Source organism: Periplaneta americana, chromosome 11 (assembly GCF_040183065.1).
Source record: "Periplaneta americana isolate PAMFEO1 chromosome 11, P.americana_PAMFEO1_priV1, whole genome shotgun sequence".
Taxonomy (NCBI): Eukaryota; Metazoa; Arthropoda; class Insecta; order Blattodea; family Blattidae; genus Periplaneta; species Periplaneta americana.
The window spans coordinates 80,205,225-80,224,857 of NC_091127.1; the positions used below are offsets into that span (position 1 = coordinate 80,205,225).

General features: G+C 36.6%; 1 protein-coding gene across 1 annotated transcript in view; it reads left to right on the forward strand.

Annotated features, from left to right (window-relative positions):
* Positions 1–19,633, forward strand: part of LOC138709125 (ABC transporter G family member 20-like) — a 299,649-nt gene that overhangs the window by 251,604 nt on the left and 28,412 nt on the right. Inside the window, exons 9-13 of the mRNA XM_069839662.1 lie at positions 3,438–3,532; positions 5,062–5,296; positions 5,653–5,830; positions 8,270–8,385; positions 15,068–15,138. Coding sequence (XP_069695763.1) covers positions 3,438–3,532; positions 5,062–5,296; positions 5,653–5,830; positions 8,270–8,385; positions 15,068–15,138 — 695 coding nt within the window. The remainder of the gene's footprint in view (positions 1–3,437; positions 3,533–5,061; positions 5,297–5,652; positions 5,831–8,269; positions 8,386–15,067; positions 15,139–19,633) is intronic.

Consider the following 19,633-nt stretch of genomic DNA (forward strand, 5'->3'; position numbering starts at 1 on the left):
CATAGAGAAACGTAACCATGTCATTCAGGTACTACCATATGGTGGTAGATGAAAGAAACGCACTGTCCGATATTACCCGATGTCCGATACTACCCGACTCTCCCCTAATGTCACTACTGTCATCAAGAACCAATAAAAAATATATGCTAATTTTCTTGCTTTTTAAAAATATTCCTCAGTGAATACATTCAGAAATTTCCTTAATTCTCTTCTGGATATTTAGTCGAGAAATGCGCAGTTTTTCAAAATTAATTAACAACTTTCATTTGACAAATTATTTGAGCCGCCTTGATCATTACGCTTTTATAAAACTCTCCTTCGTTGGAAGGCTTAAGAGAACGAGCTATTTCGTTTGCCACAAGATAGCTGGCTTCCTTACATTTTATTTATGTCATCTTTCTCTTCATGACGATGATTTAAGGCTGATTTCAGTTCTTGAAGTTTAATAGCTCGTTTCATTATTACACTAGCACGTAATATTCAATCAGTTTTTATTATTATTATTATTATTATTATTATTATTATTAAATCAATAACTAGTAAATAACTGATAATAGTCATCAAAAGATTAAAAAAGAAATTAAAATGAGCATATAGCGTAGTAATTATTTTATCCTTCAAGGGAAGATGTAGGCCTATAATTATATTCAGACACGTAAATAATAATAATAATAATAATAATAATAATAATAATAATAATACTTGTTATGCCTGTGTATTCAGCGTAATGCCCTATAATGTCGTTTCTATATACGGTACTACTACTAATTGAACCGTTGAGCAAAATAACATATTACATTAATTTTCTCCGACAGAACAGCAAATAAATTCCTCTTGTCATTCTGTACGAAATCTTCTGTCCCTGCTCGTAGATACAGAGGGTTTGTAGAGCGACATGGTACCGACACTGCTTACCTTCAGTACGTGAGCGAGACAGAGCAATGTACAGGAAACTCCCCTTACCAGTATGAATGTCTTTGATTACACGATGTAATCACGATACCCATTCTGGTCAACAATAATGGGTTTTATAAGGGGAAGGAAAGCGAAACCGTGGTTCTGTGTCGTAGATTTGCGAAATTTAAAGGGACTCTGATCCTAACCGAAAAAGCTCCAGGCAAAATTCACCGATCATCTGTTGTCATCTACTTCACAAGTCTCTCTAGCTCAGTTGGTATAGCGCTGTTTTACGACCGCGGATCCGAGTTCAAGTCTCGGCCATGGCGGAGTCGCATTTATTGGTAACAAATTCAAGGTTTTGTGGGATTTTGAAGGGTTTACCATTTTTTCCCTCGTCATTCCACCAACATTTTTCACAACTTCCCTGTGACTGTCCCCTCTATTTCATTAAGATATGTCATCTCCTCTGTTTATTTGACATCAGAGTCACCATCCGTCGCCATAGACATTCCTCATGGTTTGTCTAAATACTGGTAGATGGCAGTGGTGGGTAGTTCTAGACAAGGTCTCTAGACGTCGCTGTCGAACAGCTCCAAGTCTTATCGACGGACTTTGGTTCTAGACATATCACAATATTCTGTATAAGAGGTACCGAAGCCCCTACTTGCATGAAGGGGATATGAGACTCATATATACAATCGATAGATCGCCACCAGATGTATGGCATACGGATTAAAAGGTTGTAGACCAATGTGTAATGTGGAGGAAGGCGGCAGCACAAGTGGCACGTACCTCATTCCATCAAGGGTGCACAAAAAACTTCTGCAGACTGCAGTGTATCCCGATAAGCACTTGTATATTTCTATACCTCTCTACTCTGCAGAGACTCTTACTGGCTAGATTGAGATTACAGATATTGTACAGGACGTCTCGTGAGGGCTCAATGTACAAAAGAGACTAAGTTAAAATGTGTTGACAAGTACAGTAACCCACTAAATAGATTTCAGTGCACAATGCTGTATAGTTGACAGAGTCTCTGTATAATTTTTAAAACTTTAAATCGAGCTTCATGTGGACTGCTTCTGAAGCGTGGCAAGAAAGTGTAGCTTTGCTTGTAAAAATTTAGTTTGGACTTTGAGTCTCTTGAGATTCAATTTACAGATAAGATGTTTAATGGTAATATATCGTCGTTGATTTTATGAAACCTCCTATGTGGCTTTACAGAAAATAATTTTTCAGAAGGAAGAAAATATTAATTAAAAATCAATGGGCCTACATAAGAATATGAAGTAATTCGGTAGAAAATGTTGGTGAATATGATGAACATAAATGACATCATCGAGGATCAATGTAGGTCTATTAATTTTTAATTAATTTTTTCTTCCTGAAAAATTTGTTTCTGTAAAGCCACACAGGAGGTTTCACAAAATCAACGACGATGTGTCTACAGGGTGTTTCTAAATCAGGCCGACAAGCTTCTGGATCGGATAGATAACCTTCTTTCAAATACTTTTCGTTAAAAAAAAAACATGTGCTCGGACGCTTCGTTTCAGTGCAAGAGAAGTGTAATACTACCACCTAGTTTGTTTACTACGTCAGCGCAGTATCATTCTTCGACCACGTTTGTTTATTCCCTGAGCTCGGTATCATGCATTAACCCAAATTGGTTACTACCTGTGGTTTATGAGACCCTGTTGACTCTGAAGATCTTGCAACACGTAGCCTATTTTCTGCGCAGCGCAGTAGCTGCAATCGGGGAAATGCCTGGCGTCTTTGCTAGGGTACCACAAAGTATGGCATGTCGATGCAATGCAAGTCAATGAACGTGTGTTACAGCACTTGTAGTGATGAGACAAGCATAGCAGTGTATCCATACTCCTAATTTAAAACTGAAGCGAGTGTTTTTCCCTTTTCGTTCGGTTTGTTTTCTTTGTTTTATTTCTGTATGTTTGAGTCAATAAATTGTGCCTGTAACATTGATGATTTGTTTATTCAGTTTTCATGTATGTAATTACTTCAATGCCTTCCTGTATGGTCGAATCATGTACTGACATAGTCGACCTGGTTGGCAAGTTGGTATAGCGTTGGCCTTCTATGCCCAAGGTTGCGGGTTCGATCCCGGGCCAGGTCGATGGCATTTAAGTGTGCTTAAATGCGACAGGCTCATGTCAGTAGATTTACTGGCATGTAAAAGAACTCCTGCGGGACAAAATTCCGGTACATCCGGCGACGCTGATATAACCTCTGCAGTTTCGAGCGTCGTTAAATAAAACATAGCATTTATGTACTGACATAAACCCCTCTTGCTCTGAAAGAAAGTGTCCCAGCTCATGGATTCTTTAACAAAAACTGTTTGAAAGAAGGCTATCTATCCGATCCCAAAGTTTGTCGATCTAATTTACAAACACTCTGTATTATTAATGGTTTATTTTATTTGTCCACAATGTTTTCTCAATTTTATAAAGAAACCAGCATAGACATATCTCTTGATTCAGTAATGAACATAATCTAGATAAATGTATCCTTTTTCTTTTCAGAAATGCAAACATATAAAGCAGTACGAGGCATCAGTTTCAGGCAGAATGAGAGCATTACTCACGAAGAATTTCCAAAAAATTATTCGTCACTGGGGGTAAGCTGAATTTTATTGGTTCAGGAAAGAACCAATTTTCTTTCTAATTATTTGCTGTAACTTATTGTATTATAGTCCTGAGTGGTCTAGCGGTTACCACGCTTGTTGGTTCAAATCCAGTCCAGAGCGATGGAGTTTAAAGAGCAATAAAATGCTCATAGTGGTTTCCTCCGGAAGTGAAGTGTAATCTGTGGATACAGTCATATAGATATACTGCAAGTAGGCCTGAACAACTACCTACGTCCCTGATAGAGGGGTCTAGAAAAGTATGTCGCTTTTTCTTGTTGAAATTCGACGTTGAATTATCTCTGCATTCAATCGTTGTTAAATAAAATACCACTACTGCTACTATTGCTTTTATTATTACTTATTGCATTTACCTTCTACTTTGTGCAACAATTACTTACGATTTCATCAACCAATCAAAACTGCTACAGTTGGAATACAACATGAATAGTTGTTCCCATAGTCAGAAAATCCGCTGAAATCAGACGAGGTGGCCATGGAACTGCTCCTTCGAATCTAATCCACTTTACTGACTATGTTTATCGCCCACTTTCTCTGTAGTGTGTCAGAGCACTTTCGACCTGGATCCACATATTCTGCCCCCCCCCCCAGGCTTAAGGCACATATTACAACAGCCCACTAGAAAACTGTTTATTATTATTATTATTATTATTATTATCATCATCATTATCATCATCATAGTCATCACCATTAATATTATTATTATTATTATTATTATTATTATTATTATTATTATTATTATTATTATTATTACCATCATCACTAATATCATCATTATTTATGTATTCAAAAGTCGACACGACAGTAGAGGTGAACAAAACTAACTGCCGCTCTCGCTCGCTGTGTTCCCTGCATTTGCCTTTCGAGTCTCGCTCGTCATTCTCGAAATAGCATTTGGTCGGCGTGGAAAGATTTCGTAACTTTAAATAACATACATCATTGAAATAAATAACATAAATGTTTAAATGAAACAAAAATACAAAACAGAACAGTATCTTAGGTATCAAAATGTTCTGGTTCTATTATATGATATTACTTATGGTTACATAAATAAAAAAAAACAATGCTCAAATAAATTTGCATTTCTAAGAAACATAAAACATGACAATATCTTTTTACTTGAGATTGCACACTTGATCTTGAACATATGAAAAGAAAATTCCTAGCCTTTTAATAAAGGACTAATAATTAAATAAAGACTGGAGAACGGATTATTATATGCCGAAAGGTAGAGATGTTTCAAATAGGCTACTTGATTGTTTATACATATGTAACAGTTGTCAAAGTAGATAAAAGTTCAGTCCGGTATAAACAACTGCTGACTTCGGGAGATGATCAATATCGAGTCTCGGAAGACTCACAACCAGTCTTTACGTCAAGGACGCGACGTATACAACATTGTCGTGCGGGTTTTCGGCTTTGCGAGCGCTGTTAGTCTCGTTTTCTCGATCGTTGTTCATCTCTACTATATAGCCTAAGTACTTATTTTGGTAATTTTACAGGGGATTATTCTTCATTTTCGGATTTCCCGTGTTGGAATTACTTGCTTTCTTCTTTGCAATTGGAGGAGAACCACAAGGAATAAAATTGGCTGTAGTGAATGACGAATTGGGAAATGTTACAAACTGTAAAGAATATAGTAGTCACTACCCCACCAAACCAATACTCCATGAAGATCAATCTTGCGACTACTATGGACTCAGCTGTAATTATTTAGATCGTCTCAATCAAACAAAGGTAAAGTAAACTTATCAAAGATGAGCAATAAACAAAGAATGATAGTGTAAATTACGAATAAATTTATTTAAACAATTATATTCTTTTTCCTGGGGCTTCTCTGAACCATTGAACGCACAGGACGCACCGCCACTAATAGTACCTAAATCTTTGTTGATGAAATCAACCTAAAAATTGTAATGTTCTCAAATTCTGCGAGATAACGTTATATGGACGCATGAATGATAGACAATTACACATTCGCTTCCACGCTTCACTGATTAACACTACATTCTCACAGATAGTGTTAATGCAGTATACTTCATAAAACAGTTCTCACATGAGTTCTTATTTTGCTCTCATCTTCTTTATATCAGGTTTATTTTGAAGATATGGAAACAGCCCTGGAGTCTGTAAGAAGAGGGATTTCTAGTGGAGTGTTACACTTTTCCAGCAATTTCAGCAAAGAACTGCACAAACGTCAAGATGAAGGGAAGGATGCCTCGAACACAACAATACGCCTGAGTGAACTAGGAGTGAATCTTGATATGTCCAGTATGTCGATAAATGTAGCAGTTACAAAATTTACTAACATAATTTGTTCATTTTCCTCTACCTAGAGATCACATGATTTTATGTCAATGTAAGAATCTATGGTTAGTCCTTTTTCAATGCCAAGTCTTTTCTCAATGTAGTCATCCCCCACCGTTTAACAGAGTAGGCCTAGTGTTGTTGGGTAGAGCTTCAAAATTCTATAGAGTGGAAGTGAAACAAAGTAATAATATCATAGGCCTATCGGTAGAAAGTTCATAATTTTTTTCCCCAATGTTTAACAATCTATTATTCAAGTCATATATGAATCTTGTTGTCAGCATCTTGGAGCACAATACCACATCACACATTGGACAGTTTCTGGGCTCATGTTCGGTGCCTGTGGCACGATCCCACGAGAAACTTTAAATCAGCTTAAACAATTTAAAATTTCTGATGCAACGATGGATGCCATAGGATCTCATGTGTTAAAATCATCCTTAGCTATAATTAGTAATCATTTGTACCCAACAAACTTTTATTGTAAATGATTTCCTATGTTTTCATATCATTTATCTTAATGTTTTCTTTTTCCTTTAAAATTGTCACACAATTGGTTTTCATGATTATTCTTTATGAATTTGATTAGTAGGCCGATCTATTCGAACCCTTATTTAGGGCGGCTTTTTTTATTAAATTATTGCGAGTAGGATCTTGATTTTTTGTCCTTATCGATAGGAAATCTAATAAAGAATATTTTTTTCTTTGGTGTATTTAAATAGCGTGCACGATTTTCGTGTAAATTTAATTTAAAAAAACACCTAAATTCAATGAAATACATTAAAGATGATATGTTACAGCTGTATGAACACTAATAAATACAATAAGTTTATTGAAGAAGTTAGTCTCCTTTAAGCCAAGCAAGAACAAGGTTCGAACAACTGAACCATATCGTGGTTGTAATTAAATACTGAATATGGAGAAGCATCTCCGAAACATGTCTGACTAACATCTTCAATAAACTTATTGTATTTATTAGTGTTCACACAACTGTAACATATCACCTTTAATGTATTTCATCAAATCAATTAACACTGTATTATAGACCTAACATGTGTGTTTTATCATTAAATACCTAAATTCAAGCCATTGCACGAAGCAAGCGGGTGGCAACGTCTTGGCAGAGCAGCAGCTTACGTACGGAGACTCGCCGAGTTCGTTGACCTCTTACATCTGTACCACGAGTAGAGTGTAGTAGCGACGATGTTGCCGGACTGCTAAAACTTCGAACTTAAGTTTCTAATTAACCGTGCATTTAGACTAATAACAAAATATAATGTGTACCCAATCATCTCTTTCAATGTGCAAGGTTATTTCATTTCCACCCTGTATACAAATACATTTATTTTTAATGTCACGAAATAATTTTACATGTAAGCATGTGTGAAAGAGTCATTTTCCTCTAAACACACATTTTGCATGCACTGCCATTATAAGCAAAGTAGCTTATAGAACGTTCGAAGTTTATAAAATACCATTCAGTATAACATATGCGTCTTGTTGGCGACATTCCCTCCTCTTTGTAATAGAAAATAAAATAAGATATTTACGTATTTTCTAATTTAGGCCTATACAAAACAACAGAAATAAATCTATTTCGTTTATTCAGCTATGAAAACACAAATAAACTAACATATAAGACTATTGATAAGCAATGTAATTCGTTTATATGTCAAGCAATGCTTAGTTACAGTATTTAGATTTATCTGTTATTTTATATATGTTAGAAAATACTTATATAACTTATTTTAGTTATATTACAAAGAGGGTGGATGTCCGCTAAGAAGACGCCTAAATAGGCTTACCCAATGGTATTTTCGAAACTCCGAACTCTCTATACAAATTATCTGTTCATTACAACGTTTCTGGAAAGCTGCATATCGTAGCAAAGCAATAATAATAATAATAATAATAATAATAATAATAATAATAATAATAATAACAATAACAATAACAATAATGATAATAATGTTTCTTTTTCGGGGAAATTACAGAAAAATAATTACAATTAACTATATTATGGCCCATTTTAATTCTGTTTTCATATTTATAATCTCTTAGTATAGGCTACATACGTTGATAATTCTTTTGGGTATTTTTCTTCTAAGAAATTAATCATAATGACTTGTAACACACTGTATCTTGAAATTTTATCTTTATTGGACTTTTGAACTAAAGCTAAAATAAAATGAATTACATTAAAGGATGTACACGTAGGTACGAATGCATGTAAGTATCTGTATTTTTCTTTTGATCATAAAGTTAAAATATCGAAGTTTGAGGGTACCTGTGTAACAAAAAGCGAATATTAACAACAAAAACAATTAAATTTAAGCATTCAGAAAAGTGTTTTAATAAAACATTACTGTTGTACTACACCTTAATTCTTGTAATATGTTGCAGATCGTCAGATTGCACTGTCAGTAGAGAAAAATTTGCTCGAAACGTATCTGGATTTCGCAGCAGATGCGATGAGAACTTGCAACCTTAGTGCAAAATTGGCAAAAATTCCTATGCAGGTAAACTGGAAGGCAAATTAATCTTTTTTGTAGGTAAATCAAATTCTGAACTATGATTTTAACATTGTGTTCTTTACTGTCGGATTGTTTAGTTAGATTGGACAGTAGAAGGTTATGTGGCCGCGTTTGTGGTTTAAGTGGGCCTACTAGCGCTCTGATCTTCCATCCAGGCTGCCCGGTTTCGAACCCCGACCAGGTCATGATGGAATTTCTGATGAACAAAGCAACGTTGCAGGGGTTTCTTGGGGTACTGCCGTTTCCCCTAACATTCCACCAACACACTCCACCTCCTCATCATTTCGTCTGTCTTCTGCAATAGTGAAAATAAGCTGAAATGAAGTCTTGGGGTAGTACGGGTTTCCGATACTGATACAGGAATGGTTTGGAGCTCCGGACTCCTGTGGCTTTTCAGGCTACTCGTGTGTTGATGAGACCTGGTTCAATCGGGGGCTGATGCAGGATGACCCACCTGTCAACGTCGGTTTCACGATGCTGATTCAGGAAGGGCACCTGCCTCTAGGGCTTATCGTCAATGGATGGGACCTGGCTCCATTAGGGTTGAGGCATGAGGGCCGTCCTGTCAGCGGCGGATTCACTACTGCCACCCAGACCAACTTGGACTTGGACAATCATAGCATATATAGGGAGCACGATGGGCCGAAGCATGCCTAAGGACCCGTCCCTGATCCAGCCCTCGAAAAGTCAAGCGAAGCCAAAAAGGTGTGGAGAGAGAAGAGGTGAAGGGCAGAGTGCAGCAGAGTAGGAGCGACGGATAAATTAGAAACTAAGAACTAGAGCTTCAATTAGCAGGAGTGAGTGTAAAAAAATCTGATAATCTCAGTTACTTTACAAATGATAGCCTACCATCTCAGGAAAGGAATTTCTTTATACATCCAAAGTAGGAGAGTTCAGAAAAATCTTGTTTGACAATAATAATAATAATAATAATAATAATATAATAATAATAATAATGATAATGACCTTGTCGCAGAGCTTGTCATAATCTTCATCGTGATTCTTTGTCATGATCCTTATCGTAATCTTTGTCTTGTCTTGTCCTTGTAATTGTCTTTGTCATGGTCCTTATCATAGTCTTGGTCCATGTCGTGGTCCTTATCGCGATCCTTATCATAGTCCTTTTAGTGGTCCCTATAGTGGTCCTTTTTTGTCATGGCCCTTATAATGATTCTTGTTTTCTTTATAGTGGTCCTTGTCTCCTTTGTCACAGTCCTTAACATGATTATCGTTGTCTTTGTTGTTGTCCTGTTGTCTTTCTTCATGGTTCTTACTGTGGTACTTGTTATCCTTATCACGATCCTTGGTGTCTTTGTCGTGGTCCTTAATACGGTTCTTGTCTTTCTCGTGATACTTATTGTGGCCATGTTCCTTGTTGTTCTCCTTATCGTGGGTCATGTCCTGCTTCTTATCGTGCTCCATGTCATGGTCCTTGTCCTACTCCTTATCGTGCTTCATGTTGTGGTTTTTTCCTTGATCCTTACTGTGGTCCTTGTCGTTCTTATAGTAGTCCTTATTGTCTTTTTGTCATGTTATTATTATCTTTTTGTCATGGTCCTTATCGTGCTCCTTGTCGAGGTCCATGTTGTGGTCCTTATCGTGATCTTTACCGTAGTCCTTGTTCGTGATCCTTATTATGGTCTTGTCTTTGACCGTGTGGTATTTATAGTGGTCCTCATTTTATGGTCCTCATCGTGATCCTTGTTGTCACTGTCATAATTCTTATCTTGGTCCTTGTCTTTGTCATATTCCTTAACGTGATCCTCGTCATTGTCGTGGTCGTTATCTTTGTCGTTTTTTGTAATGGTCCTTATCATGATCTTTGTCCTTGTCATGGTCCATTTTGTGGTCCTTATCGTGGTGCTTGTAGTCCATGTCGTGATCCTTATTATGGCACTCGTCGTCCTTGTAGTTCTTATCGTGATCCACGTTTTGTCATGTCCTTATCGTGATCCTCGTTTTGTCATCTCCTTACCATGTTCCTCATTTTGTCATATCCTTATCGTGGCCCTTATTTTGTCATGTCATTATCGTGGTCCTTGACGTTCTAAGGTCCTCATCGATGTCATGGTCCTTATTACAATCCTTATCGTAGTCATTGTCGTAGTTCTTACTGAGGTACTTATCATGGTCCTTGTCGTAGTCCATGTCGTGATCTTTATTGTGTTCCTTGTCATTGTCATTTTTCTCAAGATCTTTTTCGTGGTCGTGGTCCTTGTTACGAACCTTATCGTGGTCATTGTATATGTCGTGGTCCATGTCTTATCGTGATTCTTATTGTGGTCCTTATCTATGTCCTTGTCATTCTTCGTATCATGATCCTTATTGTTTTTCTCAGAAACCTTATCGTGGTCATGGTTCTTGTTGCGATCCTTACCATGCCATTGTCGTGGTCCATGACAAGGTTCTTATTTTGGTCCTTGTCGTTGTCCTTGTCTTGGTTCATATTATGGCCTTTATTGCCTTTGTCGTGCCCTCGCCGTGGTCCTTGATTGTGGTCGTGGTCTTTGTTATCCTTCTTGTGCTGCTTACCGTGGTCCTTGTTGTGATCAGTGTAGTGGTCCTTAACGTGATCTTTGTCGTGGTCCATGTGACATTTTTCATGGTCTTTGTCCTAGTCGTGCTTCTTATCCTAGTCCTTTACATGGTCCACGTTGTAACACTGATCGTAATCTTTATTGTGGTGCTTGTCGTGGTCCATCTCATGATCCTTATTGTGTTTGTTGTTCTGTCTTTGTCCTCGTGGTCCTTTTGTTTTTGCCGTGGTTCTTATGGTGATCCTTGTTGTCTTCGCCATAGCCCTGCATTTTTTGGCGACAGTGCTACGCTTCTTTATGGGCACCTTTCTTAGCTTGACAGATAACAAGTCATCTACCTGCATGACTGCATCCATATCGTGTGAATCGCGCTATAAATCTTAGACTTTTCACCACCAAGAGTCTTCTCGTTATTTCTTTGGGGAACTGTAGATATTTTTTTATTATAATGCCTTTCAAGATCGCTGAGCATCATATATAATTTCATTTGTATGTAGTTTACAGTTCTATAGTTTCGTATTTTCTTTAAAATTAAATTTAAGTTTTCTTCTTCTTCTGATTTAAAGTGTATATTTCAACCATTCAACTTAGGCACAAATGGCCCATTGTGCACCCTATGAGCGGAAATCAACGCAGAATATTGCAGTGCGACACCAGCCTTGCGATACTACTGGGCTTAATAAAATTAATTAATTTTAAGTTTTGGATTTGTTATATAATTTTGGGGGCCTTCTTTCTTCTTGTAATAATACTCTTGTAACGTACAGTATATAAAGTGTGTGTGTTTGATAGGCTATATCAATTATTTAATGCAAGCATTGTTTGCAGTTGTATATAATTTGTTGTGTCAGCCGACTGTACCTGTGTAAGTTACATGATACACAGGAGACAAGAAAGTACCTACACCCAGCGTCCTCTTCTTTCCGAGTGTTGAGTGTACAGTATAGTCACTGTTTACCTAACTTGTGTTAAATACATCCAAATGCTGAACGTTATGAATAATAAACAATTAAGAATACAGTTTAATAATATTACGCCGTTAATTTTGTATATAGAGCAAATCTTATGTATTTTTGTTATAAAAATTTACGATTTTCTTCCTCTTAAGAACGAGTCGTCCACACCTGTGCAGTAACGGTTGGCGCATCTGGCCTCGAAACCAGGTGGCCCGGGTTCGATTCCCGGTCGATGCAAGTTACCTAGTTCAGGTTTTCCCGGGGTTTTCCCTCAACCTAATATGAGCAAATGCTGGGTAACTTTCGGTGCTGGACTCGGGACTCATTTCACCGGCATTTTAACCTTCATCTCATTCAGACGCTAAATAACCTAAGATGTTGATAAAGCGTCGTAAAAACCTACTAAAGAACAACGAGTCTGAATGATGCATATTTCTTGAAAATGACTTTGTGAAAATTTAAAATTGGTTAGTTGTCTAGGTACTTTCAGTTCTGTGCAAACTACGAATTGGAAGAACGTAAGTTGAATTCTGAGTGAAGATGGGATTTTTCGTTTGTTTCCTTACCTTCCGGAACTCCGGTCTTCTGTTTCTGTTTCTAAAGTCGAGTATCGATCTTTTGCTGGTTATAAAAGAAGATTGGAACTTCACCTCCCCCTAGTGCCAAGGTCAAGAAAGTAAGAAACACTACATGAGGAGCTTAGTATCAAAGTTGGACAACTCCACTTTTTTTTTACAGGAGAGGCGAAAAACTATATCCTTGGAAACAAATGTCACCGTTATACGTAGTTATTTTTTAACATTCTCATGGGTCTCAAAATGTAATTAAAATTAATATTCAGGTCGCAATTTAAGTTAAAAAGTGGAGTTGTCCGTCACTGAAACAAAGTCATGGAGTTGTCTGTTTTTGAAACCAAACGAAGCTTCCTCGCTTCCTTTTGAGGAACTTCTTTGACATGAACTTTCATATTCTTATTGAAATAACAATGTAACATAATTTTACAAAGGAAATTTACGTAAAGCAGTACGTCTTATTCACCCACAAGCCGATTATATAAACAATCAGCCATGTTGGATTCGCGATGCGTGATGATAAAAAGTGGTACGAATGTGGGCTTTTCATTGGCTACTTAAGGAATTGTCCTAATTTGAAACCAAGCCACAGTGGAGTTGTCTACATTTTGATTCTAAAGCGCACAATTAAGTGCTACTTTCGCTATGTTCTGTCCGTTTTTTAACTTAAACAGTTCCAGAATCGAATTCAGTATAGAAAATTGTATGAGAAACAATCGATATCTCGAAATCTAAAAAAATGGAGTTGTCTAACTTTGATACTCTGCTCCTCACATACTGTCAGTGACTACGGAGAAGACGAGCGCGGAGTGAGGAGAAAGGGTGATTAATAGGTAATGTTACGACAATAGTGCAATACTTGTAGTACTAGTAAGAGGAAATAATGTTTTCACTTACTATTAGTACAAGTATTAGAGTCCTGCATAACCGGTTACGAAAGATAAGGAAAGACAGATTGCTACTGAACGTCTGGCGTTATAGACAGTAGGCCTATGCGAAGCTCTTGCGTCTCTCAGAGTAGTCCAATGTACGGTTTAACGAATATCCGAGTCTCACTCGGTTGGATGGCTCTGGATCCTGAAAGACAGATAGTAGTGAGTCATCCAGGAGTTCCAAGAATCGTTGCAAGAACGCGATTATCATCGTGTACCTTTCAAATGATATTTCCTCCTCTCTTCTCATTGATTGAAGCACGTATCATGAAACTACAATCATTAAACTTGAGAGTGCTTTTACTTTTGTTAATAACTTATCTCCCTAAAAACGATTTATTGGAGAAATAATAATACATCCACTTAGAATAATTAAAAGATATAGGCTATATTAACAACTATTCTTTCAGAGGTAGCCGATGTATTTTGAATTTAAAGTATGAACATTACAATAGTAAGTGTGTACATATTTCCTCTTCTATTTTGTAAGTAAGTGTAATTTATTTTATTCCTGTATTTGTTTACACGTCATATTTCATCAATGCATTACGCTTATTTCCTTTCTTGTTACCGGTGTTCATTAGTTGGTTTATATTATTAGCTATGAAGATAAATGTACCAAAGTATCCAATCAATTACAACCCTATTTCAAGCTAACTTACTTATGGCTTTTAAGGAACCCGCGGGTTCATTGCTGCTCTCACATAAGCCCGCCATCGGTCCCTATCCTGTGCAAGATTAATTCAGTCTCTATCATTATATCCCACCTCTCTCAAATCCATTTTAATATTATCCTCCCATATACGTCTCGGCCTTCTCAAAGGTCTTTTTCCCTCCGGCCTTCCAACTAACACTCTACATACATTTCTGGATTCACACATACGTGCTACATGCCCTGCCCATTTCAAACGTCTGGATTTAATGTTCCAAATTATGTCAGGTGAAGAATACAATGCGTGCAGTTCTACGTTGTGTAACTTTCTCCATTCTCCTATAACTTTTTTTTCTCTTATTTGTGTTTTTCTGATTTTCCCTTAAACTAGTACTTACACAACACCCATGTCCGAGGCGGGACTCGAACCCACAACCCTTCAGGCCAAGCGATAAAGACATGCCGTGCCTCTACCGCTTGAGCCATCCAGACTGGCACGTCATCCCTCTTAGCCCCAAATATTTTCCTAAGAATTTCAAGCTAATCCTTTCTTTAATTAGGAAAAGTAAATTTCCTTCAGTTACTCCATTTGTGTAGTTACAAAATGTCATCAGAGTTCGTGTATGGTGAAATGCGCTTGGTATTCTGTCCTCTGTATCTGTGGTTCTGTCTAGCCAGGCGCAACCGCTTCAAGGCCGGATATTCGAACGAATGTCCAATCTCGCCGGTTGATCTGCAATCGGTCGAATATAAACCGGTTGTAAGCGCTGTTCTGCAGCACTCTGACAAGTATACACGTGTTGGTGTAACATTATCTATTAATCACCCTTTCTCCTCATCCGCGCTCGCCATCACCCGAGTCACCGACTATAGGTGCATCTATTACCTTCAGAGCCACTTACAAGGATTTTACTTTTATTTTACTCTTGCCAATTGCACGTTTTGTGTTCTAAAGGTTTATGGCTAAAACACAGGACAAATAGAGAATATTGAAGCACATTATGTTCTTCATCCACAGTTTAAAGATCCAGTATTTGGTGCGGTGGATCAGAATTATACAGAGTTCATGGCTCCTGGACTTGTAATCTCGTAAGTAAAATCTAGTTTGTATCCATTTACTTATAAAACTCACTCATCCTCCGTAATTGTACCGTAATTATTACCTTGTAGGAACAACTTACGCTTACGAAAGAAAAGAAATCGTTCTTGACCATTTCAAAGTTATACAGCCGTCCGTACACTATCGACACAGCCTTTTTAACAGATTTCCATTCATGAGTAAAAAATTACGCAAGGAATCTACTAAATTAGTTTTAAGGTATTCTCATGTCCTACAGATATTGAAGTAATCCTACATTATTAGCATAAGCATCTACTCTGTTGTAAAGAACTTGATCGAAAGTTAATACATTCTGAACATTACCAAACCTCTCCTTCTCTATTATAATCATTATGTAACTATGTTATATCAACTAAGTATATGTAACGTCGATAGAACATTGTTAATGACGAGATGTTACTTTGGCGGGATGAGATTAAGGTTTTGACATGAGAATTATGTGACGTTCGTCAATTGGAAAAGCTTCCCAAAAAAAAACAGATAGGTAACTAGTAGAGATGAACAAAACTATCTGCCGCTCTCGCTCGCTGTGTTCGTTGCATTTATCTTTCGAGTCTCATCTCGTCATTCTCGTGCGCTTCGAGTCTCGCTCATCATTCTCGAAATAGCGTTTGGTCGGCGTGGAAAGATTTCGTAACTTTGAATAACATACATCATTGAAATAAATAACATTATAAATTTTTTAATGTGGCAAAAAGACAAAACAGAACAGTATCTTAGTTATCAAAATGTTCTGGTTCTATTATATGATATTATCTATGGTTATATAAATAGAAAAAAAAAATCAATTTTCAAATAAATTTTGCATTTTTAAGAAAAATAAAACATAACGTTAATATATTTTTACTTGAGATTGCACACTTGATCTCAAACATATGAAAAGAAAATTCCTAGCCTTTTAATAAGAGCCTAGTAATTAAATAAAGACTGGGGAACGGATTATTACACACTGAAATGTAGAGATGATGTTTCAAATAGGCTACTTTATTGTTTATACTTATATAGTTGCCAAAGTAGATAAAGTTCAGTCAGGTATAAACAACTGTGGCGATTCAAGGCTGCTTGACGTTCGGGACTTAGGGAGTGATCAATCTCGACTTCTCGAAACATTCACAAGCAGTCTTTAAGTCAACAACGCGACGTATACAACATTGTCGTGCGGGTTTTCGACTTTACAGGCGCTGTTAATCTTGCTTTCTCGATAGTTGTTCATCTCTAGTAACTAGCCAGGCGAGGTTCAAACCCATTCCAAGCACTCCCTCAAAGCACGAGTCCCGTTCCCCCGTCGGTGTCCACCGCTGTCTCGACTACATAAAGCCTTGTTTTTCTGACCGACGCATGCGAGGTGCGAGGCCCGCTTCGCACAAATCCGGACTTTATACACGAGAAATAGTGCACCTCGCATCTATAGATATAGAATATTGTTGGTGAAACTGGAATTATCAAATTCCATTTTGAACATATTTAGTGTATATGCTCCTGAAGATTGCAAACCAGTGACAGAAAAGGATCACTTCTACGAGATTCTTCAGTCTGAATTGGATCTTATACCTAATGGACAATCAGTGATGATCTTAGGTGACCTAAACGCTCGAGTTGGGAAAAACATTATTCCGGGAGTCAAACAACGTTTTAATGAAGAAGTTTGTAATGGCAACGGTGAAAGGCTATATCAGTTCTGCGCGAATAATGATCTCAGAATAAACAATACATTCTTTAATCACAAAATGCAATACAAGTATACTTGGGAGAGTAGAGGATACCAGTCTGTAATAGATTATGTAATATCCAATAGAAGTATACACCCCTCACAAATATTGGATGTAAGAACTTTGAATTCTGCTAATATTGGGAGTGATCATAAGTTAGTTCTCTGCAAAATACGTTTATGTATTCAAAAGCAGAAGATGAAACGTAATAATTTTGTAATGAAACTTAACAGAGAACTTCTTGAAGATCCCAGTATCCAAGATCTTTTTCAAAGAAGATTAGAAAATTTCATTAAAGAAAATGGAATATCAGAAGAGAACACAATAGACGACAATTGGAAAATCTTGAAAGAAAACATTATAAAAGTAGCAGAAGAAGTTTTAGGACGTAGGAAAGTAGGAATATCCAATACAAAGAAGAGGGATACTCCATGGTTCTGCGAAGAAATTAAAGATATAGCCCAGAAGAAGAAGAAAGAGGCCTACTTAAGAGCTAGATCTCAAAATACAAAATCAGCTTACGATATATATAAGAAAATTAGAAATGAATGTAATAGTCGAATTAGAGAAATTAAGCAAGAGTATTGGCAGGCATATACTAGTGACATGCAAAGAGATTTTTACGGAGCACAGAAAAGAATTTGGAGAATGATACGTAACCAACGGAAAGAATCACTTGAACATATTAATTGTACTAAAATAGAGGACGAGGTATGGGTAAAATACTTTACAGATTTATTTTCATCAGATGAAAAGGAACCATCATTAGAAGAGACATGCACAACTATTGTAGAGCCTAGAGAAGAAGATGTGATCAGTGTAATTAAAAAACTGAAAAATCGAAAATCTGCTGGTCCCGACGAAATAACGAACGAAATGCTAAAATATGGAGGAGAAACCCTGCATAAAGAAATTGTGAAGCTACAGAAACAGATTTTTACAAATTTAAGTATACCTCAAGAATGGAAAACAAGTATTTTGATAACTATATTTAAAAAGGGTAATAAACAAATACCTGATAATTATAGAGGAATCAACCTCCTAAATACAGTTCTAAAAATAACGACTAAAATTATACACAGTAAGCTATCAGAACTTATCACACTAAGTGATGAGCAACAGGGATTTCGTGTAGGCCGATCATGCACTGATGCCATTTTTATAGTCCGACAGATTACCGAAAAGGCCTTGGAGTTCAACAAACCAGCATTTTTATGTTTTATCGATTTAGAAAAAGCATTTGACTCTTTGCAGTTAAATACCATTTTAAAAATCTTAATTAAAAACAATGTACCAGATGGGCTGATTGCTCTTATTTTAAATATATATTCAGACAATACAGTAAGGATCAAAGTAAACGATCACCTTACAACTGCAATAGGTGTTAACAAAGGTGTTCGTCAGGGAGACTCACTGAGTCCTTTACTTTTTATTACGGTAATGGAAGAAATAATTAAAGAAACAAAGACTCAGAAAGGATATAAAATGGGAAGTAAAGAAATAAAAATGGTATGTTATGCTGATGATGTAATATTGGTAACAGAATGTGAAGATGATCTGCAAAGAATGTTACATCAGTTCAATACCAGCTGCCAAAATTATGGGTTTAAAATATCTACATTAAAGACAAAATCTAGGGTCATAAGTAAGAACCTAATACGATGTAAATTAGAATTGGAAAAACAAATAATTGAACAAGTGATGTGCTTTCAATATCTTGGCTTCCAGTTATCAAGCTCAGGCCTTTTACAAACCGAAATCTTAAACCAAATCACTAAAGCAAATAGAGTATCGGGATATTTGAACGACACCATATAGAGAAATAAATATCTCCACATTGAACCTAAGGTTCGAATCTACAAGACCGTGGTGCGCCCTATTCTCACTTATGCAGTTGAAATAAGACCTGAAACAGCAAAAACGAAACAGATGTTGGATACAACAGAAATGAAAACCTTAAGGAAAATTGTAGGAATCACAAGAAGGGACCATATACGGAATGATCAGATTAGAGAACAATGCAAAATACAACCAATCAAAGAATGGACGCAAATAAGGAGACAACAATGGAATGCGCATGTATCTCGAATGGAAGAAGATAGAATTGCGAGAATCGCCAGGGATAACTACCCATCCGGAAGAAGATCCCCAGGAAGACCATTAAGCAGATGGAGAGATACTCTGGATTAACAGGCTGGAAGCCTAGAGAGAAGAGAAGAAGAAGAAGAAGAAGAAGAAGAAGAAGAAGAAGAAAAAGAAGAAGAAGAAGCATCTATAGAAACCACTCATCATCCCTCGTGTAGTTCGAACCTCGCACCTCGCATGCGTCGGTTCAGAAAAAACCAAGGCTTACGGAGAACTCACTTTATGAACGTAAGAAAACATATTTGTCGAAAAAAAAAAAAAAAGTAGATTACCGATATGTTTTAAAATCTTACATTATGAGCAAACAAATCACTCTGTCCTAAAAAATTATCATTCCTATATTAAATGAATTCTGATGTTCTGAATAAGCAAATACTTTGCCTAAAGGCCTAAAGAGTATGTTCATTCCTATATCAAGGAAATTTATGATCTGAACAACAGAATCATTTTGTCACGAAGAATTTTACCATCTTTACATCAAAGGAAACACATTCTGGGCAAGTAAACCAATTGTCCTGAAGAATTTGAACATTTTTATATTAAAGAAAACTTGCATATGAACAAGCAATCCACTCTATCTAAAAAAAAAATTGTGTAATTTCTACTTTAA